The sequence below is a fragment of the Heptranchias perlo genome, chromosome 15, assembly GCF_035084215.1.
Source record: "Heptranchias perlo isolate sHepPer1 chromosome 15, sHepPer1.hap1, whole genome shotgun sequence".
In the NCBI taxonomy this organism is placed as follows: Eukaryota; Metazoa; Chordata; class Chondrichthyes; order Hexanchiformes; family Hexanchidae; genus Heptranchias; species Heptranchias perlo.
This window is the reverse complement of record NC_090339.1, coordinates 7175640-7197258: the sequence shown is the minus strand read 5'-3', so window position 1 is coordinate 7197258 and position 21619 is coordinate 7175640. Positions and strand designations below refer to the sequence as shown.

Genomic DNA, 21619 nt, shown 5'->3' with positions numbered 1-21619 from the left:
GCATAGGTGGCCCTTTAATTCGGACCTGTTAAACTGCAGGAAAACCAATGGGAGCAAGTTAACGATTTCTTGGTTTCTTTGGTGAATTTACTTCCTTCGGGGAAAGGCATTAAAGCAGGTGGAGAAAGAAAGTTATCTGGGCGTTCTAGTGTATAGATCTCTGAAGGTTCATGAGCAATGCTGTGAAGTTATAGCTGGAGTGAATAGGGTGTTGGGTGCAGTTATAGGACGATTGACTATAAGACAAAGCATGCTATTTTGTCCTTGTACATGACCTTGGTCAGGCCTCATTTAAAATACTGTGTCCAGTCTTGTTCTCCTCACATAGTGGGTGATATTGAGGCTTTGGAAAGGGTGCAGAGGAGGGCCTCGAGATTCATTCCCAGTTTGAAGCATCTTAATTATCAAGATAGGCTAAAAGAGCTGGGACTCTACACTTTAGAGAAGCGTAGACTTAGGAGTGATCTGATCGAGGTTTATAAGATGATGAAGGGAATAGATTGTGTTTGAGTTGACCGTTTGTTCCAATTAAATCGGTTAGGGAGGACCAGGGGTCATAATTTTAAATTGTATATGGCCAGATTTAGGTTAGATGTCAGGAGGTGATTCTTTTCCCAGAGAATAGTGGACCTTCGGAACAGGCTGCTGGCTCGTGCGGTGTACACCGATTCCCTGAATTCCTTCAAGTGAGAGCTGGACCCGTTTCCAGCTGGGGAGGAGATCACTTCTTACAAAAGGTGGGTACTTCATAGAATTATCAGGGCCAGAGTGATCTCCTGGACTAGATTCAATCACCTAAGGGGGTCGGAGATGAATTTCCCAGATTTTCTTTCCCCTAATTGGCCTCTCCCAGGAGATCACATAGTTTCGGGTGGGGAGTGTATATATTATGATGCACATGGTATCACAATTGTGTGGGACAAGCTGGATGTACCAGAGGGTCTTTTCCTGTCCGTCATTGTTCGTATATATATGTTGCTTTCAGTATTTAATTTTTCTCCCTTACCATTTTACAATAAGATGGTGCACAAGACTCACCAATTGGCGGTAGATATCTGGACTAGAATTCACTCACGGTTAGCAGTGTTATAATGTTGTAAAATAGTGTAACACCATTTTGTATTTCACAGATTGGGGAGAGACCCATTTGGAACGGGTTGACACCTCGTTTTATTGCAGCGTAATTTCTGGTGCAGTTTGGGGACTTGGTTTTTTCCACTCGCCCCTTCATGTGGGAGCTCATTTAAATTTATACACATCACGAGGTTAGCACACTGGGCAGAAACCCCATAATTTGCACGACCATTGCACCCAGTGTAAGTGAGGCTGAGAAACAGAGGCCCATCTGTTGCCAGGATGAACCGACATTGATGAACATGGTCCAATTGTATGCATGCCCGCTCCCTCGAGGTTGTACTTAGGTTATATCCGGGCTTAGAAGTAATCTTTTTTGAAAACTTTTGCTTTTTCCTTTGGTGGATGACAAAGGTTGATTTTTGTGGGCCTATCAGGCCAACAAGTAACTTTTACCCCTCCCCATCCAGATTGAAAGGTTCTTCTTTATCAACATGGAGTTTTCCCCATGGGAATTCCTCCCTTCACCAAATTAATGGCAAAGGAGGACGAGGAAAGCAGAAGGGAAGAAACGAGAGTTGTTCTTGTCCAACGCACAAAGTGTTTGCGACTGGACTTTGCTGATAAAAGGCACGTGAATATGGCTTAGAGCAGTCAGAATTTTAAAAAAATTAATTCTGAGGATGTGGGTGTCGCTGGAAAGGACAACATTTTATTTCCCATCCCTAGTTGTCTTTGAGATGCTGGTGATGAGTCTTTTCAACCGCTGCAGTCTGTGTGGTTAAGGCTCTCCCACAGTGCCGCTAGTGCGCAATGTATCTTCAGAATGAGAGGCCTGGACATAGATAAAAGCTCTTTATAATCAGATGGTGATGTGTCCTTCATTAAATAGTTATGAGTTAGATATAGTAGCTTTCTCGAGTAGAATTATTGAGCATTAGAGTTCCCGCATCATGAGCCTTCAGTCCTGCTCCTACCTGAGTCCTGGTGCTTAATAGAAGGGATTCCCGCCACTGCACATTGTCAACAGGAACTCCTGGTCTCACAACAATTCCCACCTACAGTATTCAGCGACTGGGTTCCCTCCCATCAGTCGCAGGAATGACACAGCGGGACCTGATCCACACTGATTTTTGTCACTTGATTCTGACACATACCAGGCCCCAAAGCTCTGATTGTCCATGTGTAATGCTGATGGTTGGTGTGTCTGATTGTCTGAGTGGTGCAGAACCCTCTTATTTTTATATCTTGATTTCAAAAGGAGATCTCCCTACATCAATTAACCAACCAGAGTGACACATGTGCCAGATGATCTCATCCCACTTCTGTCAATCAAACCAGCATTCAGTTCAACAGCTGAACTCCATTTTGTGTGGTCAGCTTTCAAGCGAAAACTCCATTTTAGTCAGTTGACAGGGCATTACCCCATCAAATCTTAAAGGTCCCCTTCAGGCTATTTAAGGGCACCATCCCACAACTCCCACCTCCTTGGAAAAGAAGATCCGACATGTCCTCCTTAAAAGCAGTGTATTTTAGAACAATAACATCTGGCATATGCGTCACCTACTGTTACAATACAGGATGACCTTAAAGTACTTGTAAAATAATTAATACATTCGACTACAAATAAGTAGCACAATTGGCCTAGCTATACTGGTTAAATGTGAAATAATCGAGTCTCTTCTGACCGGTAATTGGAACCATATTAGTGAAATCTTGCAAAACTTTAGTATGGATTAGCTGATAAACCTCAACACCAGGACGGACCCAGATCCTTTTCAAACTGGTTATCATTAATTTGGTCTCTGGCCTGCCACCTGGGCCAAAGATAAGACTTGTTCTTTTGAGGTCCATTCCTCACTCCACATCATTCCTAACCCTACAGCATTAGCTATTTGAACCATCATAGGATTTAATTTAAAACATGGTTAACTACTCGTAGTGTAACCAGTCCGATGTTTTCTTGACCATAATTAGTCTGGCATTATTCTACATTTTGTACCACAAAAGGATGCAGTTGAATACTGTCCCCATCAATACATCTAAGCTCTGGTGTTTTGGTACTCGAGATGTGGGGATGGTCTTTCACCATTGGACCTGCATGATCATTCTCTTTTACGTCTGAATTTGAAAAAAAATGCTGATCAATTGTGTGAATGCAATATGCATCAATTGGTTTCTCATCAATATCTCCTTCCAAGACTTCTCTTATTTTTAAGCCCTGAGGGTGGTTTAGCTGAGCAGCACTTCCTATCTGAGCAGGCCTCACGCTATTTGAATCTTCCTTTATTTCCCTGGAAGAGGGATCCGTGGGATCTTGATCATCCTTCTTACAATAATGGTTATCATGGGGTTCGATAGCATCAGGTTCAATCCGATGGAGGTAACATACATCAACTAGTGAATCTACATGTTTTGTCACTGCGACTTCTTTCATGTTTAAGTTCTGGGAATCCTTTTGCTCAGCAGCATCTCCGGACTCTCATAGCCTGGTCAGCCTAATATTTGCGTTGGGAACGCTGGAGGTTATTGCCGAGGTGTGTTGGGAGCCGGTACCTCCATTCGTACTCTGGTTTTGCTGCACCCTCCATCTTTTGGTTTATTTTCTCATTAAGATTTTTCAATTCCCCCCAGTAGACCGGAATTATCTTTACCTGAGTGGCTTGATCGAGCGTCCAGATGCTGTCTCTCCCTTTGTCAGGAGCTAGTATTTTGCAGCCTAAGTTTGGAATAACTGTTCCTCAGTAGCCTATCATTCCTATCCCTCTGGGACTCTTGGCCTCGGTTACCTGAATTCCTGTTCCTGTAGGTCTGGCCTCTCCTATAGCTTTATCTAGAAAATATTTGTCACAAGTTTGTCCTACTTGATCTTTTGACAGGGAATTCGAGTGTCTTACTGGTTCCCTCTCTTGATTAGCATTGTTAGCTGTCAGTTTGGGTGTGACCCTCCCTCAATCAGTAAGGAAATCTGTTGGGTGCAAACAGAATATAGCTGCACATATAAGTTGGGTTCCTCTGACCGAGAGGCACTCTGAAGGCGAGTGGTGATTGCCCAAGAGTCTTGGGCCTTTTCCCAGTTTGCATAACTACAGGCTCCTGCCTCAATATGGAGACTAATCTTGTATCTCAGGCAATACATTATGACGAAACAATATTCAAAATCATCCCTTGGTTGGATCACTTCCCTTCCTGCAAAATATATTCATCATAATCTATCGTAGAAGTCGTATGGATCTTCCCCTTTCAGTTGTTTAGTCTCATACGCAGTCAGGATAGACTCATCTATATAATAGAACTGATTTTCCCTCTGGTTCAGGCACTCACACACACCATGATGGCTCAGCCAGCTACTGCGGGTGACAGTCTGAACTCAGGAGTAACTGAGAGGAGCAGGAAGTGAATTCTATCCTCTTCACTCGTGATTCTCAACTTTGGCCTCGATTCTCAACTTTGGCCTCCCGCAAGGGAGCCCGCTACTGGGCTCCCTTGTGCGAGGCCGCAAGGGAGCCCAGTAGCGGGCGGCACACCCGGACATGTTGAGGATGAGGAGGCCCTGTCGATCTCAATGGCAGGGCCTCATTTGAATAAAACTTCACGGATTATCACCTGACATCCAGCCAGATTCACTACCTGACCAGTGGGCGGGAGAGCAAGAGGCCGCAGTCAGGGACCTGGGGGAAGTGGGTTGTAGTGCAATCGGGGAGAGGCCTGGGAATTCCCTTTTCACGTTGGGATGGGAAAGGCCTGAGGAATCTTATTTTGCATTGGTATGTGGAGAGACCTCGGATTTCCCTATTCATGTTGGGATGAGGAGTGACCTGGGAATTCCCTGTTCGCATTGCAATCAGGAAGATGCCTGTGGATTCCCTTTTCTCATTGGGATGAGGAGAGGCCTAGCAATTCCCTTTTTAAGCTGGGATAAGGAGAGGCCTGGAGATTCCCTTTTTAAGCTGGGATAGGGAGAGGCCTGGAGATTCCCTTTTTAAGCTGGGATAGGGAGAGGCCTGGAGATTCCCTTTTTAAGCTGGGATAAGGAGAGGCCTGGAGATTCCCTTTTTAAGCTGGGATAAGGAGAGGCCTGGAGATTCCCTTTTTAAGCTGGGATAAGGAGAGGCCTGGAGATTCCCTTTTTAAGCTGGGATAGGGAGAGGCCTGGAGATTCCCTTTTTAAGCTGGGATAGGGAGAGGCCTGGAGATTCCCTTTTTAAGCTGGGATAAGGAGAGGCCTGGAGATTCCCTTTTTGCGTTGGGATGTGGAGAGTCTTGGGGATTCCTTTTCATGTTGGGATAGAAAGAGGTCTAAGAATTACTTTTTCACGTTGGGAGTGGGAGGGGCCTCGGTATTCCACCTTCACAGAGATGCCCGGGGATTTCCTTTTAACTTTGGAATGGGAATGAGGCCTATTGTTTCTCCTTTCTTGTTGGGATAGGAAGAAGCCTGGTGATTCTGTTTTTGTGTTGGGATGGGGAGAGGCCTCGGTATTACATTTTCACGGAGAGGCCTGGGGATCCCCTACTCTCGGGATCAGGCAGAAACGTGGGGATTCCCGATTCTTGTTAGGATCAGGCAGAAACCTGGGGATTTCCTATTCTCATTGGGATCGTGAGAGGCCTAGGGATTCCTTTTCAGCATTAGGATTGGGAGAGACCTGGGAATTCTGTTTTTGCGACGGGATGGGGAGAGGCCTGAGGATTCCCTTTTCACATGGGGATGAAGAGAGGCCTGGGGATTCCCTTTTCATGACAGGATGGAGAGAAGCCTGGGGATTCCCTTATTGCTTTGGGATTGGGGAGTGGTCTGGAGAATCCCTCTGCACATTGAATGGGAAGAGGCCTGGGAATTTTCTTTTCATACAGAGATGGGAAAGAGACCCGGGGATTCCATTTTTGCTTTGGAATGGGGAGAGGGCTGGGGATTCCCTATTGGCGTTGGGATCAGGAGCATCCTCGGTATTCCCTTTTTATGGATAGTCCTGTGGATTCCCGGTTCACGTTGGAATCAGGAGAGGCCTGGGAATTCACTTTTCACATTGGAATGGATGGAGGCCTGGGGTTTACCTTTTCACACAGGGATGGGGAGAGGCCTGGGGGTTCCTATTTGCATTGGGAAGGGGAGAGGCCTGGGGGTTCCCTTTTCACATTAGGATGGGGAAGAGACCAGGATTCCCTATTCGTGAAGAGTTATTGGGATTCTTGTTTCATGTTGGGATCGGGACGAGGCCTGCGGTTTCCCTTTTTGCATTGTGATTGGGATGAGGCCGAGGGATTCACTTTTTGTGAAAAGAGAATCCCCAGGCCCCTCACAATCCCAATACAAAAAGGGAATCCCCAGGCCCCTCCTCATCCCAACACAAAAAGGGAATCCCCAGGCCACTCCCCATCCTAACATATAGAGGGAATCCGCAGGCCCCTCCCCATCCCCACACAAAAAGGGAATCTCCAGGCCCCTCCCCATCCACATACGAAAAGGGAATCCTCAGCTCCTCCCCATCCCAACACAAAAAGGGAATCCCAAGCCCCTCCCCATACCAATATGAAAAGAGAATCCCCAGGCCCCTCTCCATCCCAATGTGAAAATCAATTTCCCATGTCCACCCCACCCCAATGTGAAAAGGCAATCCCCAGGCTTCTTCCCATTCAACTTGAATACGGATTCTCCAAGCCTCTCCCCATCCAAGGGGCCTGTGGATTCCATTTTGCATTGTGATGGGTAGAGGCCTGGGAGTTCAGCTTTCACATTGGAATGGGGAGAGGCCTGGGAATTCCATTTTTGTGATGGGGTGGGGAGAGGCCTGGGGATTCCCTTTTCATGATAGGATATGGAGAGGCCTGGGGATTCTTTTTTCACATTGGGATGGGGAGAGGCCAAGGGTACAGTTTTCACATTGGGATGTGAAGACGTCCAGGAATTCTGTTTTTGTGATGGGATTGGGAGAGGCCTGGGGATTCCCTTTTTGCATTGGGATTTGGAGAGGCCTGATGATTGACTTTGCCCATTTTAGATGGGGTGAGGCCTGGGGTTCCCCTTTTCGTATTGGGATGAGGAGAGTCCTGGGGATTCGCTTTTCTTCTTGGTATAGGGAAAGGCTTGGGGATTCGTGTTTGAGTTGGGATGGGGAGAGGCCTGGGGATTCCCTTTTCTCCTTGGTATCGGCAGAGGAAAACAGGAATGTAGGAACATAGGAACAGGAGTAGGCCAATTATCCCTTCAAGCCTGTTCTGCCATTCAATGAGATCATGGCTGATCTGTGACCTAACTCAAAATAGCCGCCTTAGCCCCATATCCCTTAATACCTTTGGTTAACAAAAATCTATCAATCTCAAATTTAAAATTAACAATTGAGCTAGCATCAACTGCCGTTTGTGGAAGAGTGTTCCAAACTTCTACCACCCTTTGTGTGTAGAAGTGTTTCCGAACTTCACTCCTGAAAATCCTGGCTCTAATATTTAAGCCATGTCCCTAGTCCGAGACTCCACAACCAACAGAAATAGTTTCTCTCTTTCTACTCCATCAATTCCCCCTAAATATAGAATCATAGGATGGTTACAGTACCGAAGGAGGATATTCGGCCCATTAAGACCGTGCCGGCTCTTTGTAAGGGCAATACATTTAGTCCCATTCCCTTGCTCTTTCCCCATAGCCCTCCAAATTTTTTCCCTTCAAATATTTATCCAGTTCCTTTTTGAAAGCCACGATTGAATCTGCTTCCACCTTTTCAGGCAGTGTATTCTAGATCATAACTAGTCGCTGCCTAAAAAAGTTTTTCCTCATGTCGCCTTTGGTTCTCTTCCCAATCTCCTTAAATCTGTGTCCTCAGGTTCTCGACACTTCCGTCAATGGGAACAATTTCTCTTTATTTACTTTATCTAAACCCTTCATGATTTTGAACACTTCGATCAAATTTCCTCTCAACCTTCTCTGCTGTAAGGAGAATAACCCCAGCTTCTCCAGTCCATCCACATAACTGAAGTCCCTCATCCCTGGAATCATTCTGGTAAATCTTTTCTACACCCTCTCTAAGGCCTTCACATCCTTCCTAAAGTACGGTGCCCACAACTGGGCACAATACTCCAGCTGTGGCCGAACCAGTGTTTTATAAAGTTTCTACATAACTTCCTTGCTTTTGTACTCTATGCCTCTATTTATAAAGCCCAGGATCCTGTGTGCTTTTTTAACCACTTTCTCAACCTGTCCTACCACCTTCAAAGATATACCCCCAGGTCTCTCTGATCCTGCACTCCCTTTAGAATTGTACCAATTTGTTTATATTGCCTCTCCTCATTCTTCCTGCCAAAATGTATCACTTCACACTTCTTTGTGTTAAATTTCATCTGCCATGTGTCCGCCGATTCCACCAGCCTGTCTGTGTCCTCTTGAAGTCTTTTACTATCCTCCTCACTGTTTACTACAATTCCAAGTATTGTGTCATCTGCAAATTTTGAAACTGTTCCCATTACACCCAAGTCCAAGTCATTAATATATATCAAAAAAAGCAATGGTCCTAGTACCTACCCCTGGGGAACACCACTGTATACCTCCCTTCAGTCCGAAAAATAATCGTTCATCACTATATTTCCTGTCACTTTGCTAATTTCATATTCATGCTGCCACTGCCCCATGGGCTTCAGTTTTGCTGACAAGCCTATTATGCGGCACTTTATCAAGTGCCTTTTAAAAGTCCATGTGCACAACATCAACCGCATTGCCCTTATCGACCCTCTCTGTTACCTCATCAAAAACTCAATCAAATTAGTTAAACATGATTTGTCTTTAACAAGTCTGTGCTGGATTTCCTTTATTAATCCACACTTGTCCAAGTGACTATTAATTTTGTCCCGGATTATCATTTCTAAAAGCTTCCCCACCACTGAGGTTAAACTGACTGACTGGCCTGTAGTTGCTGGGTTTATCCTTATGCCCTTTTTTAAACAAGGCTATAATATTTGCAATTCTCCAGTCCTCTGGCATACCCTCGTATCTAAGGATGATTGGAAGATTATGGCCACCTCTGCAATTTCAACACTTACTTCCCTCAGCAACCTAGGATGCATCCCATCTGGACCAGGAGACTCTTCTACTTTAAGTACAGCCAGCCTTTCTACTACCTCCTCTTTATCAATCTTTAGCTCATCCAGTACCTCAACCAACTCCACTTTTACTGTGACTCTGGTAGCATCTTCTTCCTTGGTAAAGAGAGATGCAAAGTATTCATTTAGTACCTCAACCAAAACCTCTGCCTCCATGCTTGGATCTCCTTTTTGGTCCCTAATTGGCCCCACCCCTCCTCTTACTACCTGTTTACTATTTATATGCCTACAGAAGACTTTTGGATTCCCTTTTATGTTAGCTGCCAGTCTATTCTCATTATTTCCTTTTTCACCCTGTGCCCCCTCTTATTTCCTTTTTCACTTCTCCTCTGTGCTTTCTATATTCAGCCTGGTTCTCAGTTGTATTATCAACCTGACGTCTGTCATATGCCCCCTTTTTCTGCTTCATCTTATTCTCTACCTGTTTCATCATCTAGGGAGCTCTGGCTTTGGTTGCCCTACCATTCCCTCTCGCGGGAATGTATCTAGACTGTACCGGAACCATCTCTTCTTTAATACCTTGAAAACTTTGATCAAATCACCCCTTAATCTTCTAAATTTCAGGGAATACAACCCTAGTTTGTGTAATCTCTCCTCATAATTTAACCTTAGGAGTCCAGGTGTCATTCCAGTAAACCTACGCTGCACTCCCTCCAAGGCCAATATATCCTTCCTAAGGTGAGGTGCCCAGAACTGAACACGGTGCTCCAGGTGTGGTCTAACCAGAGCTTTGTTTGGTTGTAGCATAACTTCTACCCCCTTGTGTTCTAGTCCTCTAGATATAAAGGCCAGCATTCCATTAGCCTTTTTGATTATTTTCTGTACCTGTTATTCATGACATTTTAATGATCTATGCAAATGGACCAATAAGTTTCTTTGGACCTCCACTGTTTCGAGCTTTTCACCATTTAGAAAGTATTCTGATCTATCCTTTTTTGGTCCAAAGTAGATGACCTCACACTTGCCTACATTGAAATCCATTTGCCACAGTTTTGCCCATTCACTTGATCTATTAACATCTCTCTATAATTTTATGTTTCCATCTACATTGCTTACAATGCTGCCTATCTTTGTGTCATCGGCAAACTTGGACATGTGGCTCTCTATCCTGTCATCTAAGTCATTAATAAATGCAGTGAATAGAGGCTTGAGGATTCCCCTTTCATGTTGGGATGAGGAGAGGCCTGGGGATTCTGTTCTCGCGTTGGGATGGGAAGAGACCTGGGGATTTGCTTTTCTAGTTGGTAGAGGGAGAGGATTGGGGATTCCTTTTTCAAATTGGGATGGGGAGAGGCCTGGGGATTCATTTTTATAATTGAGATGAGGAAAGGCCTGGGGATTACCTTTTTGCGTTAGGATGGGGAGAGGCCTGGGGATTACCATTTCACTTTTGGAGCATGCAGAGAGTTCTGCGAATTCTGTTTTTGTGTTGGGATCGGGGAGAGGCCTGGGGATTCTGTTCTCGCGTTGGGATGGGAAGAGACCTGGGGATTTGCTTTTCTAGTTGGTAGAGGGAGAGGATTGGGGATTCCTTTTTCAAATTGGGATGGGGAGAGGCCTGGGGATTCATTTTTAGAATTGAGATGAGGAAAGGCCTGGGGATTACCTTTTTGCGTTAGGATGGGGAGAGGCCTGGGGATTACCATTTCACTTTTGGAGCATGCAGAGAGTTCTGCGAATTCTGTTTTTGTGTTGGGATCGGGGAGAGGCCTGGGGATTCCCTTTTTGTGTTGGAATGGGGAGAGGCCCGGGGATTCCCTTTTCACATTTGAATAGGGAGATGACTGGCTTTTCCCTTTTCCCGCTGCGATTGGAGAGAATCCTAGTGATTCCCTTTTCATGTTGAGGTGGGGAGAGTTCTGTGCTATCCCTTTTCTCATTGGGATAGGGAGTGGCTTCGGGATTCCTTTCTTGAGTTGGGATAAGGGAGAGGCCTGAGGATTCCCTTTTCTTGTTGGGCTGGGGAGAGATCTGGGGATTTCCCTTTTTGTGTTGGGATCGGGGAGAGGCCTGGGGAGTCCCATTGCACACTGGGCTGGGGAGAAATCTGGGGATTCCCTTTTCACGTTTGGAGGATGGGGTGAATCTGTATCTCTTTGAGCCCCTTGTTCGCCAGTTTGAGCAAAAGCAGGAATGCTCCCCCAGGGCCCTCATGGAGTCCGTGGGCCTCCCCAACCCCAGTATCCCCCCGATCGACATGTAATACTCAGACACTACAGTCCCCGATCGCAACGTGAAAAGGGATCTTATTCTGTTTAATCTTTAGCTAGAATTATATAAATCAGTGAAGACAATGAACCAATCAAGTTACAAAATATTTTGTTTCCACGGACTCATCAATTTTCTCTTTCAACCCAACTTCTGAATGATACATCAAGAGACACACTTGCCTGAATCATCCAACCCAATATTGGGACGGATGACTTTCAGGCCTCCTGTGGTTGGACACTTATATAGTAAAGCTTCTCAAATCTCAGGAATGTCTATTGATGTCATAATAACCCAAATATAATAAATCACGTTTTAAGTTTAAAATTATTTATCTTATATCTTCAGTCCTCTTGTTTCTTTGATGTATTTTGAGGGTGGAGGGAATTTTTTTTAAATGCCATTTGAACAGGTAAACATCAGGAAGAAGAGAATTATTACAATAATTCTGACCTCTGTTATACCCAATTAAATCTCTTTATTAAACACGCAATTAATCACACGTTAAGTTACCGACAACTGTTGGTGATATTAATGAATGAACATTTAATGTATTCAGATCAGTTTACGATTTCTGGTATTTTAATGGAGACATTAACCTATTTATTTTGATGGGTTAACATCTCCATTAATGGAGCAGATAGAGGAACTTCATATGAACTTGTTAATCGTCTGTCCGTTAATATTACCAACAGTAATTTCTAGCTGATAGTGTTGAGGACAGTTGGTTCCAAGACCCTTTAGCATTTAATAGTGCAGCTACACTGCACATCCATAAACCCCACAGGTGCAGCTAAACTGATGTCAGTCTGTCATTTTGCATTAGGTGTGAAACCACCTGGAGCAGATAGTATAATTGGAGAGAAACCAAAAAATATAATTTAATAGTGTAAAAGTAACTCAGACAGTCCAATAGATTGCTTTAAGTTGCTGCCATTAGAAAAAAAATGATGAGCCCCCCGAATGACCGCCGACCTCGATGACTCTCCTCAATGAGCGACACCCCCCCGATGACCCCGACTCTGATGGCCAAACCCCCCCACCCTCCAATGACCCATGCCCTTCCAATGACCTCAAAACTCTCCTGATGAAACCGGAACCGCCCCCCCCCCCCGATGAATGACCCCCCGATGAACCCCGACGAACAACACCCCCCCGATGACCCCTGATGACCACTCCCAATAACCACTGGCCCCAACCCAACTCCCTGGCTGTTCTCCCATCCTACTGACAGCCAGTCTGTTAATCTGGCTGGCTATTGGGCGGGAAATCTACAGAAAAAAAATGAAAGATGTACTTACGTCAACATTGTAAGGACATCCGGGAAACCTGTATTTCCGGGTTTCCCATCAGCAATACCCCCCTCCCCACCTCCACCCTCATCCCGGCTCCCTGTTAAAATTTATCCATATTCTCAGTATAACTGGAACAAAACCAAATATTCAAATTGTAATTTAAAAATGTAAAATGAGCTCAGGCACCAGTAGGTTCCCTTTAAGTTCCGGCATTAGAACATTTTACTCGAGCTCCTGATTGGTGCAGGAGCACTTGGTGCTGTTCCCTTTAAAAATGCAGATGTGGTCAAACCTGCAGAAGCAGAATCCCAGGACTTTGTCTGGAATGTTCTGAAACTAATGCAAATAATCTGCAAAGGACCTTTTAGTATGGAAATTGAGTAATTAATAGCAGAAATGCTCTGGGACCTTGAGTATCACCAGACCCTGAGTAAACAGAGCTAGACAAGTTTTAAACAACGTAAGGGGCTGGGTTCTGACTGTGGAAGAGTAATTGCCTGGTGTGGAGCTGAATCATCCTTAATCAGAGTACAAAGTTTGAAGACTTTTGGACAAAAGTGCCCTCCTCAAGGTTCGCATCCAACTCCTGATCAAGTGGAAGAATCGTTCATCATTGTCCAAAAATGGACAAGAGAGAATTGACTTTTTCTGGGTTCTCACAGAATGATCACCAAACACACCCTCCAGAGGACACGGTGAGTATTTTATCAAAACATGACAGTAATCTCATGTAAAACACTCAGAGGTGCTGATTTAGGGATTTTGGTGATTTTCAGAGGCTCTCTGTGGGGTTCAGGGTGTTTCCAAACTACCAACCAGTTGTTGTTAAATGGAGAACAACACAATGCTTCAGTCGTTGGGTGAAAACTGTACTTTTTACTTGAGTTCTAGTCTGACAAAGTCTAACTTCTGAGTGGGCCATTTCCTCTTTTTCCCCCAGGCTGCCACCAATGAATATGTGAGTGAAAGGGACGAGAATGTGGAGCGAGGCAACTGGTCTTCGAAGACTGACTACTTGCTCTCAGTGATCGGCTGTGCTGTGGGTCTGGGCAATGTCTGGCGATTCCCTTACCTGGCTTACAGAAATGGAGGAGGTACTGTAGTGAAATCCAAAATACAGGGGAGAGAAAGCAGAAATAAAGGGAACAATTCATTGATTTATAAAGAATATTAAATTCAATGAATCAGGGAACCCTTTATTGTACTCAGTAAATAATACAGGATTGAACATTGCTGATTTCAGGAGCAATTAATTGAATCTCACAGCTTAAAACTGTTGGCTATTTATAAAATCTTTTTTCTTGGGATGTGGGTGATATTTATTGCCCATCCCTAGTTGCTCTGAGGGCATTAAGAGATGACCACATGGTGTGGGACTGGAGTCATGTGTCGGTCAGACCAGGTCGGGGTGGCAGTGACCTTTTCAGCTGAGGACATTAGTGAACCAGTTGGGTTTTTACAACACTCCACCAGCTCTTATTGTCATTTTTTGCTCCAGCCCACAGGTTCCCAGATTTATTGATTTCAATTTCACAATTTGTCTTGATGGGATTTGAACTGGTGAGCTGTAGGTTCCTAGTCCAGTACCAGAAAAAGTTCACTTAAAGATCATCACCAAGATTAGCTGGAGAACTGGAAATGAATAAAGAAATTATTCCACCTGTCAATTCCAAAGTAAAACCCATAAACTCTGGGAATATCTTGGAGTGAGATTTATATTTCGAGAAAGACTGACACTGATCACAAACCCTTTTAAAGAAATGTTTTCTTAGTGACATTAAATAGATGGTATTTAAAAATGGAAGCATTTAAGGGGAAGCTAGATCAGTACAAGAGGGAGAAAGGAATGGAAGGAGTTGCTGATAGGGTTAGATGAAGTAAGGTGGGAGGAGACTCGTGCGGAGCATAAACACTGGCATGGACACGTTGGGCCGAATGGCCTGTTTCTGTGCTGTAAATTCGATGTAATTCTATATAAAATGAATGAGTCTTGCCAGATGTGTAGAACTGATGGTTTATTCCTTTTGAATATTACTTTCACCAGCTGTCAGTGAGTGTGTAAAAATCAGTGTCAACACCTGCTGCAGGAGCACAGTCTAACAGACAGCCAGAAGTCTCCAGAAGATTACTGTCACAACCTCATTCCTCTCTCTGGGTGCTGCACACCCATGTATAGCTCCTGTCCTTCTCTTTCACAGATCAATCACAGCATAGGAAGCAGATGAGAAGGAAGAGGAGGAGGAGGAGTATTTGATGATGATAATGACTCTGGTCCTTCTACTTCTGGGCACAGACCCTCTCTTTCACCCCCTGTGACACTCGCTTTCTCTTTAACACTCACCAACTCAGAGCTCCACTGACCTAGAAGGAGAAAGAGGAACCAACACTCGTAGAGTCACAGAGAATGAGGGAACGGGAGGAGTAAGGAGTTGGAGAGCACTCAGCTGTTTCTTGGTCAAATGACTCAGATCAGTGGGCCCTGTTCTGAAAAGAGGTTTATTGGACGGGCATCACACCTTTGTGCAGGCACTGAGGCCGATCTCCCAGAATGTGCAGCAGATGGCAGGACTCATGGTCGAGTCCATTGGCTCCATATGCAGCAGCATCAGAGGAGCCTTTTCCTCATTGAAGAATTCAGTGGAGCATCTGGAAACTTCACAATAATCTGTAACCGTCCTCCCCTCCCCACAGGAGCGGCCCAGGACCAGTTGGTGCCTCCTCATTAGAAGCACAGACTATAGCCCTTCAGGCCCTGGGCAATAGATTGAGAGAGAACTGTCTTCCTGTTTATATACATTTGGGGTAAGATTACAAGAAATCCTCTCTCAGGGTTTTCAGGACCTTGTGGGAACTATTACATCAGACCGTCCACTGACCAGTGACCACCCTGACCCTGGGCTCAGTACCATTAGCACTGCAGGAGTCGACTGACATGATATTGTTCTCTCTCAGGGTAGCATCGTATGGTATCCCTCCCACCAAGCCCCTCAGAGGCTTATTCAAGTTGCATGGGGGAAGCAAGGTCAAGCGGCTCAGGCAGCTGCAACAGACATACGGAACCACAGCGGGACCTTCCCAGGATTTAGCTGTCATGGGACAAGGGCTCTTGGTCCATGAGTACAGCCAATCACCTCTCGTGGCACCGACCCTCAGGTTGCTCCTGGGAGAAGCTCTGGAATAGATTGTAGGAAGGAATGTCTAAACACCCAGGAGAAGCACAATTGTAAGAGGTAGTGTGTGATATGGAATGTGTCCTCATAGTCACTCATTAATGAGATGTTGATGTATGAATTGTCCCTGCTGTTCAATCAGCTCCTTAGTTTTAAGAGGTTTTATTGCCCTCTCAGGCTGCTGCCTTGGTGTCTCAACAAAATGTATGAAGTCTCCAGCTTTCCTAAAGAGAGAATCCATCGCCTGGTGAATACAGGCCTGGACTGTATCTCGGCTAATGTCACACAAAGTCCCATTTTCAGCCTGGAAGGAGCTTGTGGCATAAAAATTGAGAGTCTTGGTCATTTTGACTGCCATTGGTGCAGCTGTTCAGGTCATTGATCTGAGCTGTAGGTCTGAGTCCAAAGGTTATTCTAGGCGTCCTTGGTGCATCAGAGTCTCCAGAGGCAAAACTATTTTCACCCGTCCTTATACAAGCTCAGGGCCTATAGAAATATACAGGTGGAGATTGGGGGTTTGGTTCAGTCTTCTCCTATGAAGCCACAATATCCTTTGCTCCCTTTTGGGATTCTTCATCCCATTCCATAAAAATGGCATGCACAGGCTCCCCAGTGGAAAACCCAGGGTGCAAGTTTATATGCTGCATTGCGGGTAGTGGGGGCTAAAATTTGTGAGGCACCAGAGAATCCCTCACTAGACCTCAGCAGCTCCCTGGGGGAAAATAAAACAATTGAGTAAATGCTGCGCCATCAGTCAAACTTCTCCAGGTTCAGAGCTCTTTTCCATACAGCATTTCCTACAGGACCAGCTGATCCTGGTGAGCTACAACACCTGTTTTATATGGTCGTTTGTTAGACTGAGTGAAATGGGGAGGTAATGATGGGAATTTGGACTCATGACCTCACCCTGTCGTTACAGTTCAGTTTTATTGGGCTGGATTTTGCTCTGAAAATAATGATGAGCCTAAAATCGCTCACCGTTATTTCAGTGTAAATGGTAGAGAAACTTCCGGCAACTGCACATGCGCGGCTAAAATCGGAAATCCGGAAATTCCTCTCCCAGATGCCCTGCTCCTCCGCAAGCTGCACGGGAAGGACATCTCGCCGGCTGACTCACCGTCGAAATGACTGCAACAGCGCGAGGTTCCTTTCCTGCCTGATGGGAATGAAGTCATCTCGCCAGGAAAAGGCCATCAATTTTTTTTAAGGCCAAGTAAATCTTAATGAGTTGCAAATAACAGTTCTGTCACTGAAAATTTAATTTTACAAATGTGGTGTCTCATTCCTTCACATTTTAATTCTTGTTGGATGTTTAAAAAATATAATTTTAATTATTTTACTTTTACTTCCTGCCTCTTTTATCTCTGTTTTTTAATTCATTATTTCTTACCTTCTCTTTATTTCACTTTTTGTAACTGATTTTACATTGAATTCACTGTTCTAACTTACACTTCCTGGTTCTGTGTCTGTGCTGTTTATTAACGTGCTTCAATCGGATTGGTTAAGGGGATAAACAGCAGCTTGCCCCGTTCACTCAGGTCCCAGATGCCCGGGAGAGGGCGCCGTACTGGATTGAGGACCTGATAGGAGGAACTTGCAGTGCAAAAGTACATGGAAAGTCTATGGGCAAGACCAAGTCGAACGAATGGCAGGCGCCCGTCATTCGCCGCTCAGAGCAAAATCCATCCCAATATGAGCGCTGTAGAAGGGGCAGGTGCAGGAAGCACGGCCTGGACTTCCACCAGCAATTTCATTGGGCCAAAACAGATGGAAAACTGATGACATTGGGTCCCACCCAAAATCAACTCCAGGGAAAGGTCCAACACGGATATTATGGTCTGATCTAAAAATACTGAGGAAATTCAGGGCTGTGGTGATTTTTGACATTATAATAATCTCTTTATGCACTTTGACATTCTGTAGTTTTGACAGTAATGACTGATCCTCCATTTCCTGGGGCAAAATCAATGCAAGAAGTTTCTGCTGGGAGCACACATTGTATTTTCACCCTCAGCAGCGACCCCATAATGAATTTCCTGTAAACGACTTGACTGTGCTGAAATAGAGTATTTACTTTGTGTCAGGTGCCATTTGAGACTCTCAAGTACAATGAACTGTGGTGTTGGGAGTAATGCAACAGGATAAGAGTCTTTATGTCCATTGTGACTGTTTTGTTTTGTATTCAGATGCTGAGTAAACTTGCAATCTGCAGTCACACTGTTCTGTCAATGACAATATTTAGTTCCTGTGTTAATGTGAAATGGACTGTTTAGTTGTTTAACATTCACACCAAAACTGCATCCAAACAATCTTTTTTCAGCTTTCCTTTACAATTTTTTCCAGGTGCATTTCTTATTCCCTACACACTCATGCTGGCACTCGCTGGGATGCCAATGTTTTTCTTAGAATCTTCCTTTGGGCAGTTTGCCAGCCTCGGACCTGTTGCAGTGTGGAAAGCCGTGCCAATGCTACAAGGTTAGTGTTTATTGAGCAACACAAGCTCGGCAACAGTTTAAATGAGTAATGGGGTGCTAAATTGGGCCGTATAGCGCCCCTTGTTTCAGCGCTACGGCATCTCCGACATCCAAGATGGCGTCTTCGATGCGCACGCATGTTTCCAGCGTGACGTGCACAGAATGCCATCTTGGTATAGGAGTTAGTGTAGGTGCAGATAACGAATGCTGGAATCATGTAAAGTAGGGAGAAAATGGCTTCAATTCGTGTGCAACGTTGATTTAAAGTGATAGACACCATTTTTGGACTTAACGCTCAACTCAACGCACAGGGGGAAAATTGGATAGGGCCTGTTTTTGGGCGGGGTTAGCATGATCCGCTATTATCCCGTGCCCAGTGGTTCCTGCGCAGGCAGGACGAGACTATCTTCAGGCCTGAGGACTTAACTGCAATCTGCATTGGAAAGCAGTGTTGAACGAGGATTCTGTGCAATTTGCACTTTGCACCAGCAGGGGGAGCTCCAATCTCTTAAAGGCAGGCTGTCTTAAAGGTAGCTGGTGCCTGTTATTTTCTGAAAATAACAGTCTGCTGTCTGCACAAGAGTCTGAACAGAGATTAGACATCGCACATAAAAAGCATAGATGCAGGTCCCATCTCTATATTTACACACTGTTGAGTTATGTTAAAACATTGAATAAAGGTTGTGCACCACTAAATCCCACATCCTGCAGTGTGCATGCCAGACCTCACCAATCTGCCGATCTGAGTTGGTACCAGGTCTGCGAGTGTGCGTGCACCAAGGTTCTCTATGATGCACCAGAGGCCTTGATGAAAGAGGTGGACAGAAAAAGGGACATACTATATCCGCAGGGGTGGGGAGGGTCAAGAGAATCTCCAGACATATATGCAAAAGACAGTGGGAGGAGTGGGGGACGAAATCAATGCCAGATGCACAGCATCATGAACATGGATGCAGTGCAGAAAGAAGTTCAATGCTTTGATGTGAGTAGTCAAGGTGAGTGAGGTCAACTGTCAAGTGGCGTCTCCTACCAAGTGCACCACGAGCCGCATCCACTCCTCCATGCACGAAACCCCCCAACACCCACCGACCAACAAACTCTTTCCATCAGTACTCAACTCTTCCAATCAGATGCTTCCTCTCACCCTCACACATTACCAGTGTTTCAAGCCGCCGACCCACAACTCACAGGCCCACACACTGGCAGCTATTCATACATGACAGGCACATCACCCAGACATAGGTCCCGCTTTCTTGCAGGAGAAGGTAGCGCATATCAGTAGGCAACCAGTGGCAGTGACATTCAGCCCCTCGAGCCTGTTCCTCCATTCAATGAGATCATGGTGGACCTGTGACCTAACTCCATATACCCGCCTTAGCCTCATATCCTTTAATATCCTTGGTTCACAAAAATCTATCAATCTCAGACTTAGAATTTGCAGTTGAGCTAGCATCAACTGCCATTTGCAGAAGAGCTTCCCAAACTTCTCCCAACCTTTGCATGTAGAAGCATTCTCTAACTTCACTCCTGCACGTCCTGTCTCTAAATGTTAGGCCATGTCCCATAGTCCTAGTATTCAAATATAGGTGACCTCTAAAAACAGTTACACATGAGTCGGCAGCAAGAAGCAATAATCCAGCCATTGACCTGTAAATCCTGCATGGTCCCTTTAAATAGTGCTGGTGGGGGTCCTCCAGGTACTCTAAGACACGTTGAGATGGTCAGGGTTAAGACTGTGCACTGAGTTGAGTGTTAAGTCCCAAAATGGTGTCTATTACTTTAAATCAGCGTTGCACACTGATTGACGCCATTTTCTCCCTACCTTACATGATTCCAGCATTCGTTATCTGCGCCTGCGCTAACTCCTATACCAAGATGGCGTCTGGTGCACATCACGCTGGAAACGTGCGTGTGCATCCAAGACGCCATCTTGGATGTTGGAGAGGCCATGTAGTGCTGAAACAACGGGCACTACACAGCCCAATTTAGCGCCCACAGTCTTAACCACGACCATCCGAATGTGTCTTAGAGTGCCTGGAGGACCCCCCATGGCAGGGACCATGCAGGATTTACAGGTTAGTGGCTGGATTATGGCTTCTGGCTGCCGAGACATTTGTAACTGTTTTTGGAGATCTCCTAGACTTCAATACTAGGACGTGGGGACATAGCCTAACATTTAGAGCCAGGACATGCAGGAGTGAAGTTAGGAAATTCTTCTACACGCAAAGGGTGGGAGACGTTTGGAACGCTCTTCTACAGACGGTAGTTGATGCTTGCTCACTTGTGAATGTTAAATCTGAGATTGATAGATTTCAGTGAACCAAGGGTATTAAGGGATATGGGGCTAAGACGGGTATATGGAGTTAGGTCACAGGTCCACCATGATTCATTGAAAGGCAGAACAGGCTCGCCGGGCTAAATGCCACTGCCACTTGCTGCCTCTTGATATGTGCCACCTTCTCCTGCAAAAAAGCGGGACTTTTGTCTGGGGGATGTGCTTGTCATGGTTGAATAGCTGCCAGTATGTGTGGCCTGTGAGTTGTGGGTGGGCAGCTTGAAACAGTGGTAATGTATAAGAGGAAGCATCTGGTTGGAAGAGTTGAGTACTGATGGAATGAGTTTGTTGGTATGTGAGTGATGAGGGGTGTAGTGCATGGCACAATTGGTAGAAGACGCCACTAAACAGATGACCTCACTCACCTTGACCACTCATGTCAAAGCATTGAACTTCTTCCTGCACTGCATCCATGTTCATGACGCTGTGCATCTGGTATTGGCTCTGTCCCCTACTGCCTCCCACTGTCTTTTGGACATATTTCTATAAGGCCTCTTGCCCCCCCCCCCCCCCCACCCAACACCCCCCTGCCCCACTGTGGATATAGGATGTCCCTCCTTCTGTCCACCTCTTGCACCAAGGTCTCTGGTGCATCAGCAGAGAACCTTGGTGCACGCACTCTCGCAGGCCTGGTACCAACTCAGATCGGCAGATTGGTGAAGTCTGGCGTGCAGATTGGAGGATGTGGGATTTAGTGGTGTGCAACCTTTGTTCAATGTTTTAACATAACTCATCAGTGTGTAAACATAGGGATGGGACCTGCATCTGTGTTTTATATGTGCGATGTCTGATCTCCGTTCACACTCCGTGCAGACAGTTGACTGTTATTTTCAGCAAATAACAGGTACCAGCTACCTTTAAGAGATTTTAAGAAACATCTTCCCTTTAAGAGATTGAGCTCCTTCTGGTGGTGGAAAGTGTGAATTGCATTGATTCCACACGCAAGGCCCGAATGGAACGCTGATTGCAGGTGAG

At 45.3% G+C, this 21619-nt stretch overlaps 1 protein-coding gene across 1 annotated transcript in view; it reads left to right on the top strand.

Annotated features, from left to right (window-relative positions):
• Positions 1–13288: 13288 nt before the first annotated feature.
• The window catches only part of LOC137332674 (sodium- and chloride-dependent neutral and basic amino acid transporter B(0+)-like), a 53515-nt gene continuing 45184 nt past the window's right edge, over positions 13289–21619 (top strand). The window contains exons 1-4 of the mRNA XM_067996619.1: positions 13289–13360; positions 13485–13520; positions 13606–13759; positions 18179–18310. Of these exons, the coding sequence (XP_067852720.1) occupies positions 13289–13360; positions 13485–13520; positions 13606–13759; positions 18179–18310 (394 nt within the window). The remainder of the gene's footprint in view (positions 13361–13484; positions 13521–13605; positions 13760–18178; positions 18311–21619) is intronic.